The sequence below is a fragment of the Zalophus californianus genome, chromosome 5 (genome assembly GCF_009762305.2).
Source record: "Zalophus californianus isolate mZalCal1 chromosome 5, mZalCal1.pri.v2, whole genome shotgun sequence".
Taxonomy (NCBI): Eukaryota; Metazoa; Chordata; class Mammalia; order Carnivora; family Otariidae; genus Zalophus; species Zalophus californianus.
Window position 1 is genome coordinate 4946414 of NC_045599.1, and position 16443 is coordinate 4962856.

A 16443-nucleotide genomic window follows, 5' to 3' on the forward strand; every position below is an offset into this window, starting at 1 on the left:
GGCCTGAGGACCTGAGGTGGTGTGCAGGCACGAAGCCCCCTCCCAGGCCCGGGTTCTGCACGGCGATGGGGTCCGCGCTCTGGGCTTACCCCCTTGGCCCCCAGGTCCTCCATGGGTGAGTTTCCCTGGAAGAGTTTAAGCAACCCCTGGGATGCGGTCGGGGCTTCCTGCACAATGGAGCTCTGGCGGCCCCCCAGAGGTGTGGTGGGTCTGGTGGGCTGATCTGATACCTCTGCAGGAGCTGGGGAGTGCTGAAAAACATAACACAGGAGGGAAAGCACCCAGTGAGTGAGCTGCTCAGAGCAGGGTCTCTGACGTACACGCCAGTCGGCTGTTTGAGCACGTGGCCCCCGGCCTCAGGGATCAGCTCGGGTCGGGACTGTCGGGAAAGAGCAGCGGGCCCCACAGAGCCCGAGTGCCGAGCCACAAAGTGGAGCGCAGGCGGGGCACCACTGGGGCCGGATTGGCCAGCACAGCCCTTTGCAGATCAACAGAGTCCTAACTGAGGCAATCGTCCCGCGGGAGCCCTTGATGACTGCCGAGCCAGGGAACAAGTCCTCTCCTATCCCCTCTCCCTCAGGCGACCTGTCCACTGTACCCTCAAGGGTCCTTCCAAGAAGAAGGGGCTCCCACAGGGCTGGTTGTTGCCCCCGTAGCTCCCTGAGTTTCTGTCTTCCTCTGGTCCCCACATGTGACCCTGCAGCAGTCACATGACCTCTTGGCTCTGGACACTCATGTCAGCTCAAGACTGGGTGCTGTGGCATCCGGCGAACTAGAACTGGGTGTGTGAGGCGGGATCCCTGCCTGCAGACCATCTTTGCCATGGGTGCCACAGGCTACTTCCCCCACGGGGCCTAGCCATAAACAGGGCCTCGTGTGAGAGGGGGGCCCCAGTAGGGCTGTCGGCCCCTCCCCAGGGTGGAAGCCCAGGGATCTGCTTTCCCACTGCACAGCCAGCCGAAGGGCAAGAGAAATGGACCGTGGAGTGGCTCGGGGAATGTGCTGGGGTGGGGGGCAGTATGGGGCTGGTGGAGGGAAGGAGGAATCAGGGACAAAGGTCTGCGGGGGAGCCCTGCCTTTCAGGGCTCTTCCCCTGGTTTTCTGGAACCCTCCCAGGCAAACGCTGCCTGGAGCCCTGGCAGCCCTGACCCTTCAGGCCCAGTGTGGCTGATGTGTGACATCCGTCCCCTGCTTGTGCACTGTCCCCGCGGCCTTCCAGGGGAGCTCGCCGTGGGTAATGGCCTGTGCAGGGAGCTTGTCTCATCTCCTGGCCCAGGGGCTCGGGAGGGCCACAGCTGGTGCCTGTTCTCCCCTTGGCGCCCTCCCTGAGCACCCACTGGCAGGAACAACACTGCTCTGAGTGGACACTCGTCACTGGCTCCCCGCAACCCACTTCCCCTTCTGCCAGCAGCCAGCTCCCCATTTCTCTGGGGGGGCACATTTTTCTCTGCTCTTGGCTTGGCACTTTGTGGGCTCCACTGAGAACCAGGGTGAAGCCCTGAACTACTAATTACCTGTTCCCACCCCTGGGCTCAGGGGGGCGGGGTTGGAGGCACTGTGTCACCCAGGCGCCACCGAGGACGTGCAGGAGTGACTGCAGGGAATGCTGGGATGAGCCGAGGATGCGGGGGTTGCCACCAGCACCCGGGTCCCACACACGGCCCGGGAACTATGCCCTCCTGGCGGAAAGCCCAGTCCAGTGGGGGAGAGGCCCCTGTGACGTCAGGCGGCCCACCATGAGGACTTCTTGGCTTGTGGGCCAGTAAGGGTCTCATCATCTCAGATCCCCCCACTGCCACCCCTACCCCGGCCATGGTCCCATCTTCCAAGCGGCAGGGGCAGGGGATGCTGGTTGGCTTCCCGCAGGACCTCACCCTCTCTGAGTTCCTTGTAAGAGAGCCCTCTTCTTGGCTCTGGTGATGGGTCCACAGGGAGTATGTGTTAAACCCACCGAACAGTACTCTTTGAATATAAATGGCATATTGTATGTCAGTATCCCAGAGATGCTGTCTTTAATAAAAAGGCAGGGAAAGAAAAGAAAGAAACGGAAGAGAACTCTGCTAGGTCCCATCCACAGTCCATCCCTCCGCCCCCGGCTGGTGTTTCGGAAGTGGATTTTGGGTCGGCTAGGATACATTTTCATGACGAACTGCACAGTCTGTGGGGCACATCCCCAGACCAGACTGACTTGGAGATTCTGCTGCCTGCCTGAGGTTCCCCAAAGGGACCAGGACACAGATGGACTTGCAGGCCCCAGAGCACCTCAGAGAATCAGGCTCTCAGTGCCGGAGAAGGGCACAGACTCCAGGATGTGGCCTTGGCGATGCTGTCTTGTGTGACAGCTGCATGCGAGATGGGATGCTCAGGGGCCACGCCGTCTGGGGGTCCTGCATCTTCCCGGGCCAGTCCCTCCCTTGCCTGCAGGTGACCACCTCACACATCCATCTGGTGCAAACCTCCTGACCCACCTCCCCACCTCACTTCCTGCTCCACAGAACCTCCGGCCTCCTGTGAGACTGAATGAGCTAGTGAGTGGGAGCAATTTGAGGCCCGTCACGGCCATGGCCATCAGCCAGCCTTCCTGCATCTGTGACCCACAGGCCCACCCTTCCACCTCTGGGACGGGGACCTACCTCTAGGCGACTGCCCCCTCAGTGGATCCACGGACTGGATCCAGGGGGCGCCGTCCCTACAAACCCTCCTCGTGCTTCCACTGGGGGGCACTCACACGCCGTGTTCACTGAGCTGTCCACCTATGTTCCCTGCACTTTAAAGTATACGCGTTCTACCTCAACTAAAGTGACCCCTGTTCTGCTCGGCTGACCTTTATATAAACTCCTCAAAAGAGTTGCTGAAACTCACTGTTTCCTTTCCCCCAGTCTGCCAGGAAGTATACCTTCTCCTTCTAGTATCTAACATCTAGTACCCCGGTCCGCCCCTCTGAGGCCCTGTCGATTCCCTCCTGTGGGCAACGCTGAAATTAGCGAGTGAGCCTCTTCTCCCCCTCCCTGCTCTCCCTGCCAACATACAGTGATATACTTCCACTCCCAGGTAAGGATGCAATCGATGAGCTTATTCTACTGTCCATGCCTTTTTTATTTTTATTTATTTATTTATTTAAAGATTTTATTTATTTGAGAGAGAGAGAGAATGAGAGATAGAAAGCACGAGAGGGAAGACAGTCAGAGGGAGAAGCAGACTCCCTGCCGAGCAGGAAGCTCGATGTGGGACTCGATCCCGGGACTCTGGGATCATGACCTGAGCCGAAGGCAGTCGCTTAACCAACTGAGCCACCCAGGCGCGACTTTTTTAAAAGAAAGATTTTATTTATTTGAGAGAGCGAGCGAGCGAGCAAGTGAGCACGTGCACAAGCAGGGAATGGGCAGAGGGAGAGGGAGAAGCAGACTCCCTGCGGAGCAGGGAGCCCGATGTGGGGCTCGATCCCAGGACCCTGAGATCATGACCCAAGGAGAAGGCAGAAGTTCAACCGACTGAACCACCCAGGTGCCACTTAAAGCTGTTAGATTTCTTAAATTCCTCCATGTTCTTTACTTACTGCCTGTGGTCTTCACTCCTGAATCTTATTTTTCCCACATAAAATTCTTTGGTCATGGTTTTTAAAAATTATACATCTTTAAAATGTTACTCTCGGGGCACCTGGGTGGCTCAGTTGATTGAGCGTCTGACTTTTGATGTTGGCTCAGGTCATGATCTCAGGGTCCTGCGATCGAGCCCCATGTCAGGCTCTGCACAGAGTCTGCTTGAGATTTTTCTCTCTCCCTCTGCCACTTCCCCCCCTCCCCGGCTTGTGTGCTCTCTCTCAAAAAAAAAAAAAATCTTAAGAAAAAAAAAGACATCTCTGGAGTCCCAGGATCGAGTCCTACATCGGGCTCCCTGCTCAGCAGTGAGTCGGCTTCTCCCTCGGACCCTCCCCCCTCTCGTGCTCTATCTCATTCTCTCAAATAAATAAAATCTTCAAAAAAAATTAAAAGTAAATAAAATGTTAGTCTGTATAAAATGTTGCTATCTTAAAGTCTGAACCTACTCTGATTTTCTTCTTTCATAAATGACTTGGGTCTTTTTTGACTGGTTGCCTTAAAGATTTTTTCTTTTTAATCTTTAGTTTTTACTGCATTCTGTTAATATTGGCTATTCTGGACTGGTTTTCCCAGAAATACGACGTGCCCTTCCACCATGCACAGTCAAGTCTTTTTACGCTCAGAAAAGTTCTCCTGATTGGTAGTTTCTATCAGTTGTTATTCTACGCTCTTCGGTTTTCTGTTTCTATTATTTTACGGTCTTTGGTAGTCTGTGCTCTTATACATAAGTTGGATCTTCTTTGTCTGAGTTCTTTATCACAGCTCCTGACCGTTTTTTTCTCTTTCTTGTTTGGCCCTCCCTTGACCCCTATCCCTTCCTTATCCCTTCAAGTCTATTCATTGTTGTGTTCTCCTTGTGCGATACTTAATTCTGAAAAATTTCTCCTGAGTCCCATCAACTCTTTTCTGTTGACTGGTCACTTTGTTTCTGAGCTTTCTAAAAATTTTTATTTATACCATTCTTTAGTAGTTTCTATTATTTTTCTAATTCTTATTAGATCATTTTGAAATATTAGGGTGTGGTTTTCATCTGCTTTGGGGGAATACTGTTCTGATGGACTTTCATTGTCTGTGGAAGGTTACCTGGTTTTTTTTTCTCCCCCTAAGATAACTTTGTATGGGGTGTGATCATAATCCTCTGTTGCTCGGGTTTAAATGATGTGAATTCTTCTGTACTTTCAGGAGGATTATGTACGTGTTGGGAAGATGTGGGTCAGGGTAGCTTTCCGCACTGAACATTTGGGGGATCTGTCTTGTGCTGTACCTCTCAGTGTAGCCCCCTCCCCTCAAGATTTCCTATCCGTTTCCTCTAGTGTCGTAAGCTTCCCTCTCCTTCCCCCCACCCCCCCAGGTTCCTGCCCTGCTCAGTCCAGGTCTTGTTTTCCTCAGGGAGGGAGGGCTCTTTCCTTTTGGGGGTTGTGGTGGGTGTTTCAGATCCTCAGGGCAGTGCGCCGCCCCGGATTATCTGATCTTCCCTCCCTTGTTATGTTTGGTTTGCTTATCTGTAGAGTGGAGCCGAGAAATGTCCCCAAGTCACTGGTTGTATCTGAGTCACCTGCCGAGGCTTCTGTTCAGTGAGCAGTCTCTCTCTCCGGGGTGTGGGGAGGTGTTTTATGGTGGTTTCTGGGTTCCCTGGCTCTTGGGACTGTCAGAACCCCTTTGCTCTTCCCTTTCCCGCCTCCGCACAGCTGCTGAGTCTACATCCGTTTAGAGTAACGCTGCAGTTGGTCGTCTGACCCCACCTCCTCGTCGTCTGGGGTTTGTGAGACACCCTTCCCACCTGCCTTCGTTCAAGTTGGTCTGGGCCTTTTCCTGAGGAAAGTCGGTAAGATTTAAAAATTACCCTGCTCCCACCGCCTTGTCCCAGTTAAAGTCCCCTCCACTCAGGTTTTTCTTCCTGTCTTTCCACTGAGCGACTTGGGTCAAGGCCGCCATGACCTGTGTTTGCCGTCTCCAGTAGCCGGGCCTCAGTGCTCGTAATGCTTGACCTCAGACATCATACATCCCAACCTGCACTCTTCCAGCCCTGCTCTCCCTGCATCTGCCCCGCGGCGTGAAATGGTGATTTGACTCTCTGAGCTGCACAGCCAACACCACAGTGTCATCACCTTGTAAAACCCCTTTCTTTCGCCCAGACCCAATACCGAATGTACTGAACCTATCAATGATCTCAGATCTACTTCCAAAACATGTCCTATACACTAACTCTGAACAATCCAAGAAGGAAATTAACAAGACAATTCCATTTATGACAGCATGGAAAAGAATCAAGTGTTTAGGGATAAACCGAACCAGGGAGGTGAAGACTTGTAGGCTCAAGACTACAGAATATTGCTGAAAGAAATTAAAGAAGGCATAAATAAACAGAAAGACATGTTGTGTTCATGGATTAGAAGACTTAACATTGTTAAAATGTCAATACTCCCCAAAGTGACCTACAGATTCAGTGTAGCTCCCCGTCAAAATCCCAAGAACTTTGTTTGCAGAAAAAAAAAAATCTATATTAAAACTCATATGGAATCTCAAGGGCAGAACCACAAATAGTGAAAACAATAGCCAAAGAGGATGAAACTGGGAGAGCGGGTCTCATACTTGCTGGTTTAGAAGTCTGCTATAAAGCTATACTAGTTAACAGTGTGGTACTGGCGTGGAGACAACAGACCAACGGAATAGAACTGAGAGCCCAGAACCGAGCCTCGAATATGTGGTAAATGATTCTTGACATGGGTGCCGAGACTGTTCAATGGGGAACAGACAGAGTTTTATAACAAATGGTGCTGAGAACCAGGTATCCAACTACAAAATGATGAAGATGGACCCTTACCTCACACCATACATGAAAATTAACTAAAAAATGGAGCAAAGACATAAATGTAAGAGCTAAGGCTATAAAACACTTAGAACAAAATACAGAAGAAAAGCTTTATGACTTTGGATTGGCAGTCATTTCTTGGATATGATACTAAAAGCACAAGAAATAAAAGAAAAATAAACTGGACTACATAAAAATGTAAAACTTCTGTATATCAAAGGACACAATCATCAAAATGAGAAGACAATCTATGGGAATGAGAGAAAATATTTGCAAATTATATATCTGATGGGTTAATATCCAGAATATATAGAGAACTTCTACAACTTGACAACAAACAACCCAACTTTAAAAAAAAGGTGAAGGACTTGAATAGACATTTCCCCAAAGAAGCTGGACAAATGGTCAATAGGATATGAAAAGATGCCCAATATCACTGATCACTGGGGAAATGCAAATCAAAACCACAATGAGATACCACTTCACACCCATTAGAATGGTTATTGTAAAAAACGTGGAAGATAACACGCGTTGGCAAGGATGGGGAGGAACTGGGACCCTTGTGCACTGCTGGTGGGAATGTGAAATGGTGCAGTCACAGGGGAAGAAGGTCTGGCAATTCCTCAAAACATTAAACACTGAATTACCCATTGACTTCTTGCCAGCAATTCTACTTCCAGGTATCTCCCTCTAAGAACTGAAAGCAGGGTCTTGAAGAGATGTGTGTACAACTATATCCATAGAAGCATTATACAATAGCCCAAAGGTACAAGCAACCCAAGTGTCCATCAAAAGATGGACGGCGGTGCCTGATGGCTCAGTGGGTTAAGCATCGGACTCTTGATTTCGGCTCAGGTCATGATCTTAGGTTTGTGAGATCAAGGCCCGTGTTGGGCTCCATGCTGAATGTGGAGGCTGCTTAAGATTCTCTCTCTCCATCTACCCCCCACGCCCCTGCTCACGCGCGCTCTCTCTCTCAAAGAAAGGATGAGTGGACAAACAAATATGGTATATGTCTACAGTGGGATATTAGTCAGCCTTAAAATGGAAGGAAATTCTGACACTGCTACCATGAGGACGAACCTTGCGGTTGCACAAGAGGTGAATGGACATCACGCCACTGAACTGTACACTTCAAAATGGGTAAGATGGTGGATTTCACGTTATGTGTCTTTTACCACAATTAAAAAAAAAAAAAGAAGGACATCCTGAATTTGACCACTTCTCATGAGCTCCACTGCTCCTACCCGCGACCAAGGCTCTATCGTTCCATGTCCTGATTACTTGAGCAGCCTTTCCACTCGTGCCTGCTTCTACCCGGGCCACTCCCTAGTCCAGCACTGCCCAAGGGAAATAGAATGAGAGCAGCTTATGTAATTTAACCCGTCCTAGTAGCCACGTTAAAATACAGGAGAGAAATTGGTGAGATGAGTTTTAATAACAGATTTTATTTAATCCACTCTAGCCAATATATGGTTATTTCAACATGGAATTACTATAGAAAGTTACTGAGATCTTTTACGTTCTATTTTCTCATAGTAAATCTTCAAGCTCTGGTGCAGAGTTTGTGCCTATGGCACATTTCAGTTTGGACCAGCCACACTTTCCAGGGCCCAACAGCTACGTGTGGCTCCCATGCTGAGCAGCGTGGCTCTAACCCATTCCCAGCCTGACAGGCCAGACGAATTCTATTAAAACATGCACAGATTGTGCCCCTCCTCTGGCCAGAACTCGCCAACGGCTTCCCATCTCACTCAGAGTCAAAGCTAGAGTGCTGACAAGGCCCGCAGGCTTCCATGATCTGGCTTCCCGCTTCCTTCTAACCTCACCTTCTACACTGCTCTTCACTCGCCTCCGTGGCCTGTGCCAAGCCCAATCCCACCCCTGGGCCTTTGCACCTGCTATTCCCTCTGCCTCCAACACCCTTTCCCCAGGTACTTCATGGCTTATTCCCTTACTTGGGAGCCCCTCCATTCCCCTGATCCCTTTATCTGGCTCTATTTTTATCCATAGATCTTATCACCACCTGCCATACCTCAGATGTTTGTTTGCTTATTGTCTGTCTCTCCCACTAGAATATAAGCTCTGTCTAATCTGTTCACTGCTCTCTTCCCAGTGCCTGGGATAGCACCTGGCACCTAACGGAAATGCAATAAAAACATCTTGTGGGGGGCACCTGGGTGGCTCAGTGGGCTGAGCGTCTGACTCTTGGTTTCAGCTTAGGTCGTGATCTCAGGGTCGTGGGATTGAGTCCCACATCAGGCTCCCTGCTCAGCACAGAGTCTGCTTGTCCCTCTCCCTCTGCTCCTCCCCCCCCCCGCCCCGCCCCCTGGAGCATGCTCGCTTTCTCTCAAAATAAATAAATAAAATCTTAAAAAAAGCCCCCAAAACTATGTTGGGTGAACGGTGAGCATTCAGAAGAGGCCGGGGTCTATGCTTACTCTGGCCTGGTAGGCCCTGTCATTTGTCGTGTTGGGCCTCATGAAGGCAGCTCAACATTCTTTTCACCCCAACCTAAACTCCCTCTCTCTTGAAATCCCAGATCAAGCCCAACTTCCTCTAAGAAACCTTCCTAAATGTCTCCAATGATCAGAGTCTGTCCAGCCCCTTCCCATCCATTCCCTATCTACTTACTGAGCATTGACTACGGGGGTGGAAAATATAAAGGCCTCCGTGGGCCAGACCAGGTGGGGCTTTGGGGAGCTGGAGGGCATGTGCCACTGCTTGGCTCCAGTGCCACCCGGCAGGAATGTGGGCCCCGTAAAGCCAGGGTTGCTAATTTTTCCAGAGAAGCCAGATATGTGGATTTTTACATAGACTCTTCTAATCATGAAGTGTTTTTGCAAACTCAGATTGACCCACAGCACACGTATCTTATCATTCCAGGAAGCAATAAAAAATGGCCATGGTTGTACCAACCTCAGTGAGCTCCCTCTGGTCACAGATGGACTGAGGGGAATAACTGTCATGGACTGAAACAGCTGCCTAATTCTGTAAGTTCGTAATTATATGACAAAACGAACATCACAAATGCCTTGATCATATTTGGAGGATACTAGAAATGCAGCTCATCGTTTTAACAACTGGTGAATAAAAGCAGGGGATAAAAGATTTCCTCTGCCCTTCCTAGGTGAACTATGCCTCAGTAGTGAAGTAGTTGATGAGGGGGGTTCTCTTTAGGGACATATTCCAGGCTCATCAACAGAAGGATTGACAGTAGACTGCCGCCATCTTGCAACCCCTGATCTATGCAAAGCCCATCAGGGACTGAGAACAGGACACGACAGGATGCCCGGGTGTTGTATATAGCTCTTGGTGGAAGTACATAGCTCCCCAATCCCATGTACAAGCAGACTCGCCCCTAAACACACAAATAACTGAACCTGAATCTGATCTGGGTCTCACTATTCAACCACCAACCTACAGGAGACAGGGCACAGAAGAATACTGTAAACGCCTCCAGAGGGATGCCATCAGGAAGAACCAGACCATGAGACCCTCTACAGCACAAATGACCCCGTTCCCTCAACAAAATACTGCAAGAAGAAAGAGAGACGGAGCGGACATCTCCAGATCAAAAGGAATTTAAGAGACATAGCGACTGACCACATATGACCTATGTGTACTTCAATGCCAATGATGCTCAGATGGTAAAAAGTACACCTACTTTTGGGGAAACGCGAATACAAGTACAGTTGACCACTGAGCAACCCGGGTTCTGGATGCGCAGGCTCATTTATGTGTGGATGTTTTGGATAAACACAGCACTGTAAATGTGTTTTCCTTCCCTTAAGATTTTATTAATAACATTTTCCTTTCCGTTACTGTTAAGAATACGCTATATAATACACGTAACACACCAAATCCAGGTTAATCAGCTGTTTATGCTGAGAAAGGCTTCCAGTCCAGTGTAGACTCTTAGTAGTTAAGTTTTGGAAGAGCCAAAAGTTCTACGTGGATTTCTGACTGTGTGAGGGGTCGGCGCCCCTAACCCTTGCATTGTTCAAAGGTCAACTGTATTTGATATGAAGGAATTACTGTTAATTTTGGTGTAATAATGATATTGAAGTTAAGTCTTTAAAGAGGATCTTCCCTCCTCCAAAAAAAATAAACTAAAAAAAAAAAAAAAAGTCTTTCCCTGTAAAAATCCATGAAAGATTAAAGATTGACTGGAAAAATACCAGTAAATAAACCCACGCTAGATAGGTCTCAACTGTGGCAGAAGTTCCTGTGGGATGGAGATGAGGTTCGCTGGTCAAGCCTGAGAAGGTTTCTTATATGCAATGGGGCTTGAGGAAGGCAGGGCGTGCTCAGGAGGACTGGGGGGGCGCGGTGGGGTACAGAGGGGCCTGTGAGCTTGGGCAGCATGTGTGGCCGGGACACCCGAGTCGGGCTAGGTTAGGCTCGCCATCCTGCACCGAGAGGGAGCCCTCCCAGCTGAGGCCACGGCAGGCACCAGCATGGAGGCTGATGGCTGCCCGGGCTCTCCTCCTGGCCCTGACCGCCCTGCCCCACCACTCCCATGGGGCCTCTCACCTCCGGGGCCGGGTCCACGGTGCTGGCTTTCCTTCCCCCACCGCTGCCTCCTGGCTGCTTGGACGGCATTTTCTGGAGGAAGTCAGAGATCCTCTGAACTAAGAAATCGCGGTCTTTCAGGTTGGCGAACAGGAAGGTCATTTTGCTCTTGGTGCTAATGGACAGGGGGCTGGGCAGGACACTGGAGCTGTCAGCTTTTTCGACAATGGTCACCTGAGAAGGCAAAGCAAGCACTGGGGGCTGGTGTCTGGGGACGGGAAGCTGACTGGCTTTGTGCATGTGGGAGCACAGTGGCCTCACGCAGTTCTTTCCTGGCCAAGGGCACTGGCTGGGCCCCACCGCATTCCTGTGCTGAGTCTGCTGCTTATCGCCGTGGGACTCTGAGCAAGTCACCTGCATGTGCAAGCCTGGTTTCCCCCTGTTGATGGGGGCGGTGAGCCCACCAGTCTAGCTGGACCATCGTGAGGATGATGATGCAGAAGTGCTCAGCCCCGCTGGTGGTCTATCCGGCTTCCCAAAGACGTCCAGTTACTCTCTTACTCTAAAGCATGGGGAGCAGCCCTGCCTGCATGCTGTCCTAAGCACCGGCTCCCCAGGTACTTGCTAACAGGTGCGTCCCGGGCCCAGCTCTGACCCTGAGGCGTGTGGACAGTATCATAGGTGTGGAGGGTGCAGAATGGGCTTTCAAGGGACGCCTCTGCAGAGACTGTGGCCCAGGGGAGTGGACAGACAATGGACAGGGAGGGACTGGCCTGACACACAAGGAAAGGCTGGAGAAGCTGGGGCAAGAGTGAGCAGGGGCGGGGCAAGTGAGCGTGTGCAGGTGTGCACGTGTGTGTGCAGATGCATGTGAGCATGTGTGTGCACGTGTATGTGCGTGCGTGCAGGTGCATGTGAGCATGTGTGTGCATGCATGCACATGCATGTGAGCATGCGTGGACGCGTGTGCGTGCAGATGCATGTGAGCGTGCGTGCAGATGCATGTGAGCATGTGTGCACGTGTGTGTGTGCAGATGCATGTGAGCATATGTGTGCAGATGCAAGTTAGCTTGTGTGCATGCGTGAGTGCAGATGCATGTGAGCATGCGTGCAGATGCATGTGATCATGTGTGCATTTGTGCGCACACGTGTGTGCACACGCATGTGAGCACGTGTACATGCGTGTGCGCGCGCAGATGTATGTAAGCATGTATGTGCGTGCGTGCAGATGCATGTGAGCATCTGTGTGCATGTGTGCAGATGCATATAAGCTTGTGTGCATGTGCATGCGTGAGTGCAGGTTCATGTGAGCATGTGTGTGTACGTGTGTGCATGCAGATGCATGTGAGCATGTGTGCACGTATGTGTGCGTGCGTGCAGATGCATGAGCATGTGTGCACGTGTGTGCGTGCAAATGCATGTGAGCATGTGTGCGTGCAGGTGCATGTATGTGTGCACGTGTGTGCGTGCAGATGCACGTGAGCATGTGTGCATATGCATGTGCATGTCTGCGTGCAGATGCATGTGAGCATGTGTGTGCGCGTGTGTATGCATGTGAGCACTGTGTGCACGTGCGTGCGTGCAGATGCAGGTGAGCATGTGTGTGCACGTGTGTGCGTATGCATGTGAGCACGGTGTACACGTGTGTGCAGATGCATGAGCATGTGTGCATGTGTGTGCGTGCAAATGCATGTGAGCATGTGTGCGTGCAGGTGCATGTATGTGTGTGCACGTGTGTGCGTGCATGCGTGCAGATGCATGTGAGCATCTGTGGGCGTGTGTGCAGATGCATATGAGCTTGTGTGCATGTGCATGCGTCAGTGCAGGTTCATGTGAGCACTGTGGGCACGTGTGTGCGTGCAGATGCATGTGAGCATGTGTGCGCGTCACAGGTCTGCACGCACGTGAGCTAAGATCTAAGAAGGGGGAACGGTTCACTGAAGGTCCCACGGGTCCCGGCGGGACATTGATGTGCGCTGATGGACATTCTCAACTACGCTGGGGGTGGGGACGAAAGGGTCAGGTGCAGGCAGCACCCTCCCGAGGGGGCGGCCGTGCAGAGGAAGGGACATGTGGGTGGGACGCGGAAACAAGGCCGGGTGAGGAGCCAAGCCAGCTTCCGCTTTTCAGCTGAGCCAGCGGACAGAAGGAATGCTGCTTCCCGTGGTGGCGCTGGGAGGAGCACATTTAGGGCCGCAATGTCCACTCTGCAGCCTGCTCTGAGGGGGAAGCCCTGGGAAGGCCCCTCGTGGGCACACTGGGGATCACCGGTGCCAGGCCAGGGCCTCTGTCCTGACCCCAGAGCCCAAGTCCGTCCTGCTCCCTGCCTCAGCCAGGCTCTCTGCCATCAGAAACACCGGGATCATCGGGAGAAACAGAGCTGAGGCCCATGGAGACCTCTGCACCCATCCCCAGGCCCTGGCCCAGGACAGACTCACGGCCCAGTAGGAATGTGGGATCAGGGGTCACCTGAGCCCTCAGCCGGAAGCTTCTGGAGCTGTGGCTCTTTCAAGTCCCTTGCCTCGGACTTGCCTTGGGGAAACGAGGCAGCACACAGAAGAGCCCCCCTCCCCCAACACCTATCACCACTGCACCCACAACTGGAGGGCTTTGTCAATGCAGGGGGGCCTCACAACTCCAGGCTGTTACTAAAATCAAGATCCTGTGATTTAGGTTGTAACTTAAGAACCTCACTGTGCTTCACAGAGCTGAGCAGCCAGTCTGCCCTGCTGGGCCACGAGGAAAAGGGGGCCTGAGGACCTGCTCTGACCTTCTGGGGGGGGGTCTGTCAGCGCTTTCCACCTGGGCGGGGGCCCTCTCCCTCACTGTCCACACCCTTCACTGCAGCATAGGACACAACGGCCTTGCTTCCGCCAGGGTCACTGTGGAAGCCTAAAAACCCTGAGGAAAAAATATCTCTGACAGACGAGAGCCGTCCCCATCCCTGACGGGTGAGAGCTGTCCCCATCCCTGACAGGTCAGAGCTGACCCCCTACCTGTGACAGGTGAGAGCCGACCCCATTCCTGACAGGTGAGAGCCGACCCCATTCCTGACACAGGTGAGAGCTGTCCCCATCCCTGACAGGTCAGAGCTGACCCCCTACCCGTGACAGGTGAGAGCTGACCCCTACTTGTGACAGGTGAGAGCTGTCCCCATCCCTGACAGGTGAGAGCTGTCCCCTGCCTGTGACAGGTGAGAGCCGTCCCCATCCCTGACGAGTGAGAGTGGACTTCCAGTGGCCCTGCTGGAGTCTGAGTCACAGCCAAGGCAAGTGTCAGGAGAGGAACAGTGAGGTGGCCTCTGAGAGTGACATGGTGGGGCTGGTCAGGGGTCAAAGTCCTCCCAGCTAAAGCAGGTCTTTGCTAAAGTCCAACTGCTGGACCAGGAAGGCAGGCCTCAGGGACACTCACCCGCAGGAGGCCTCTGGGATCTGCTCAGGGAAGCACAGGACTTTCCTGGAGTTACCTGAGCTCTTCCAGCATGCCAAACCCCAGCCTGTCTCCCCACCAGGTGAGGTGATGCCTGAGGCAGCATCCATCTCACCTGCCTGGAGGGGCCTGGCACAAGGCAGGGGCTCAGGGAAGTTGCTGACTCATTATGTGCCCTCGACATGCCCACCACCGAATGCTGGGGGGCTGCCGTGGGCTGGCGACCCCCACCAGGTGCCCCAGGGAGTCAGAGCAGAGCTGGTGGGGGGACCAAGGGCTCACCTCCCGCAGGGGTATGATGAGGTGGCAGGCGTCTTCCTCTTTGCTGGCGAAGCAGATGTAGTTGCTGGAGATGAACATCTGGCCAGGGATGTGCAGCTTGTTGAACGGGGTCCACAGGGTACAGCCCGTGTGGCCATCCAGACGCTCGTCCCTGGGCAGGCGGAAGGTGGCCCGGTAGCACTCGTTCTTGGCTCGGGCATCCAGGTCTCTGGGAAAGCCCGGAGCGGGGGGTGGTGGGAGGAAAGGGGATAGGAGTTAGGGCCAGTTGCCTGCAAGCGGGCTTCCACGTGGGATTGGGCTCTTTGGGGTCTTCCAATGAGCAGCTCAACCACTCTTGATCTCAAGAGTTCAATAAAACACACAGAGCAGATGGCCAGGTACCACGAGACACATTTATAGGACCAGCAAACAGCATGCCCTGGAGCCCTGAGGGCTCTGGAGGACACCCAGAAGCTTGACAGGGTTTGACATGTCACCTGCTTGGTGCTGAGGGTGGACAGGGCCCTGGGGCCTGGAGGTCCCTACACCTGTCCCGCACACCTCTGCCCTGACGTTGCTGCTGCCCGGGAAGACCCAGTCCCACCTGGACACCCAGACAAGGACCTCCTGAACTTAAACACGTGACGCTGTGGATGAACACAACGGCATGCTTGCCCAATGACTGTGTGAGGTGGCCGCCTGGCACCCTGCTCCTGGTCCCCTTGGTGGCCCTTTCCTTGTAAACATCTCTTCTCCCAGCCCCACAGGGGCTGCCGGCAGCCTGAGCAGGGCCTGAAGGGCACACCCTGATGGACGGTGTCAAGTCCTGGCCCTTGCTTGTTTCCTTTCTGGAAGGTTCCAAAAGCACCCCATCACAGGCATAGGGAGAGTGACATCCTTGGATGGTGCCCTCCTGTAACTATGTGCAACCAGCCCTTTTCTGGGGCCTTCCTCCCACGGGGCACCTGGGAAGGGGGAGGAGGGCCGGCCCCTCCCACCGCAGGGGGTTGCGCACCGCTTCAGAGCTGAGATGTTTCTGTGTGGCCGGGTGGGCCGGGGCAGCGCCTTGTCCTCCAGGAAGCCCTCGCTGTCCAGCAGCTGCCGCATGGCCAAGTTGGCCAGTTGCTCCATGAGCTTGAAGGTCTCACCGATGTTGAGGAACATGGAGAAGAAGAGCTCCTGGTCCCGGGTGTCCACACGGATGCTCTCCGGGAAGAGCAACGTGGCATTCTTCTCCAGCCTTGTGACGTCCACCCACTGTACCACCAGGCTCACTGGACACCAGCAAGGACACATAAGCCAGTGGGTCACATGGGCCGGAGGGCTGGACAGCACCTGTGCCCAAAACCCACCGGGAGAGCCATGCCCCGAGGACATCATGGACCGTATGCACTCCCCGCGCCCCCCCACCCCCGGGCCTGAGTCTGGCTATGCTGGGACGGGGGCTCCACGAGGAGGGCCTGGGCCATGGGGGTCTCCACTGTGTCCCAGGCCGACCCGGCACCCCGTCCTGAGAACATCCTGGTGACTATCTGCCCCACAAATGGCGAGGGGCGACACAAATGCACACGGGGAGGTGAGCTAGCGGGGACCCTGCCTGGTGAGGAGGCACCAGGCGGGAGGAGAGCAGGGGGAAGGATGTGGCAGGTGTGTGCGTGGTGGGGCAAGGCCTCGCTGCGCTCAGAAGGGCTGAAGCCCTGGGAGCTCTTTCTGGGGGCAGCGTGGCAGCAGAGGGTGCCGGCTGCCCCTGGGGAGTCAGCCTTGTGCCCAGAGGCCTAGGGCTTCCCACAGCACCACGTAACCTGGAGCTGCTCGGGGATGGCATCT

At 53.2% G+C, this 16443-nt stretch overlaps 1 protein-coding gene across 2 annotated transcripts in view; it reads right to left on the reverse strand.

Annotated features, from left to right (window-relative positions):
* TBC1D9B (TBC1 domain family member 9B) overlaps positions 1-16443 on the reverse strand; it is a 42198-nt gene that overhangs the window by 13521 nt on the left and 12234 nt on the right. For both annotated transcript variants that reach the window (XM_027605554.2, XM_027605553.2), the window contains exons 5-8: positions 15632-15890; positions 14638-14845; positions 10948-11160; positions 90-251 (exon numbers count right to left, since the gene is read on the reverse strand). In XM_027605554.2, coding sequence (XP_027461355.1) covers positions 90-251; positions 10948-11160; positions 14638-14845; positions 15632-15890 — 842 coding nt within the window. The remainder of the gene's footprint in view (positions 1-89; positions 252-10947; positions 11161-14637; positions 14846-15631; positions 15891-16443) is intronic.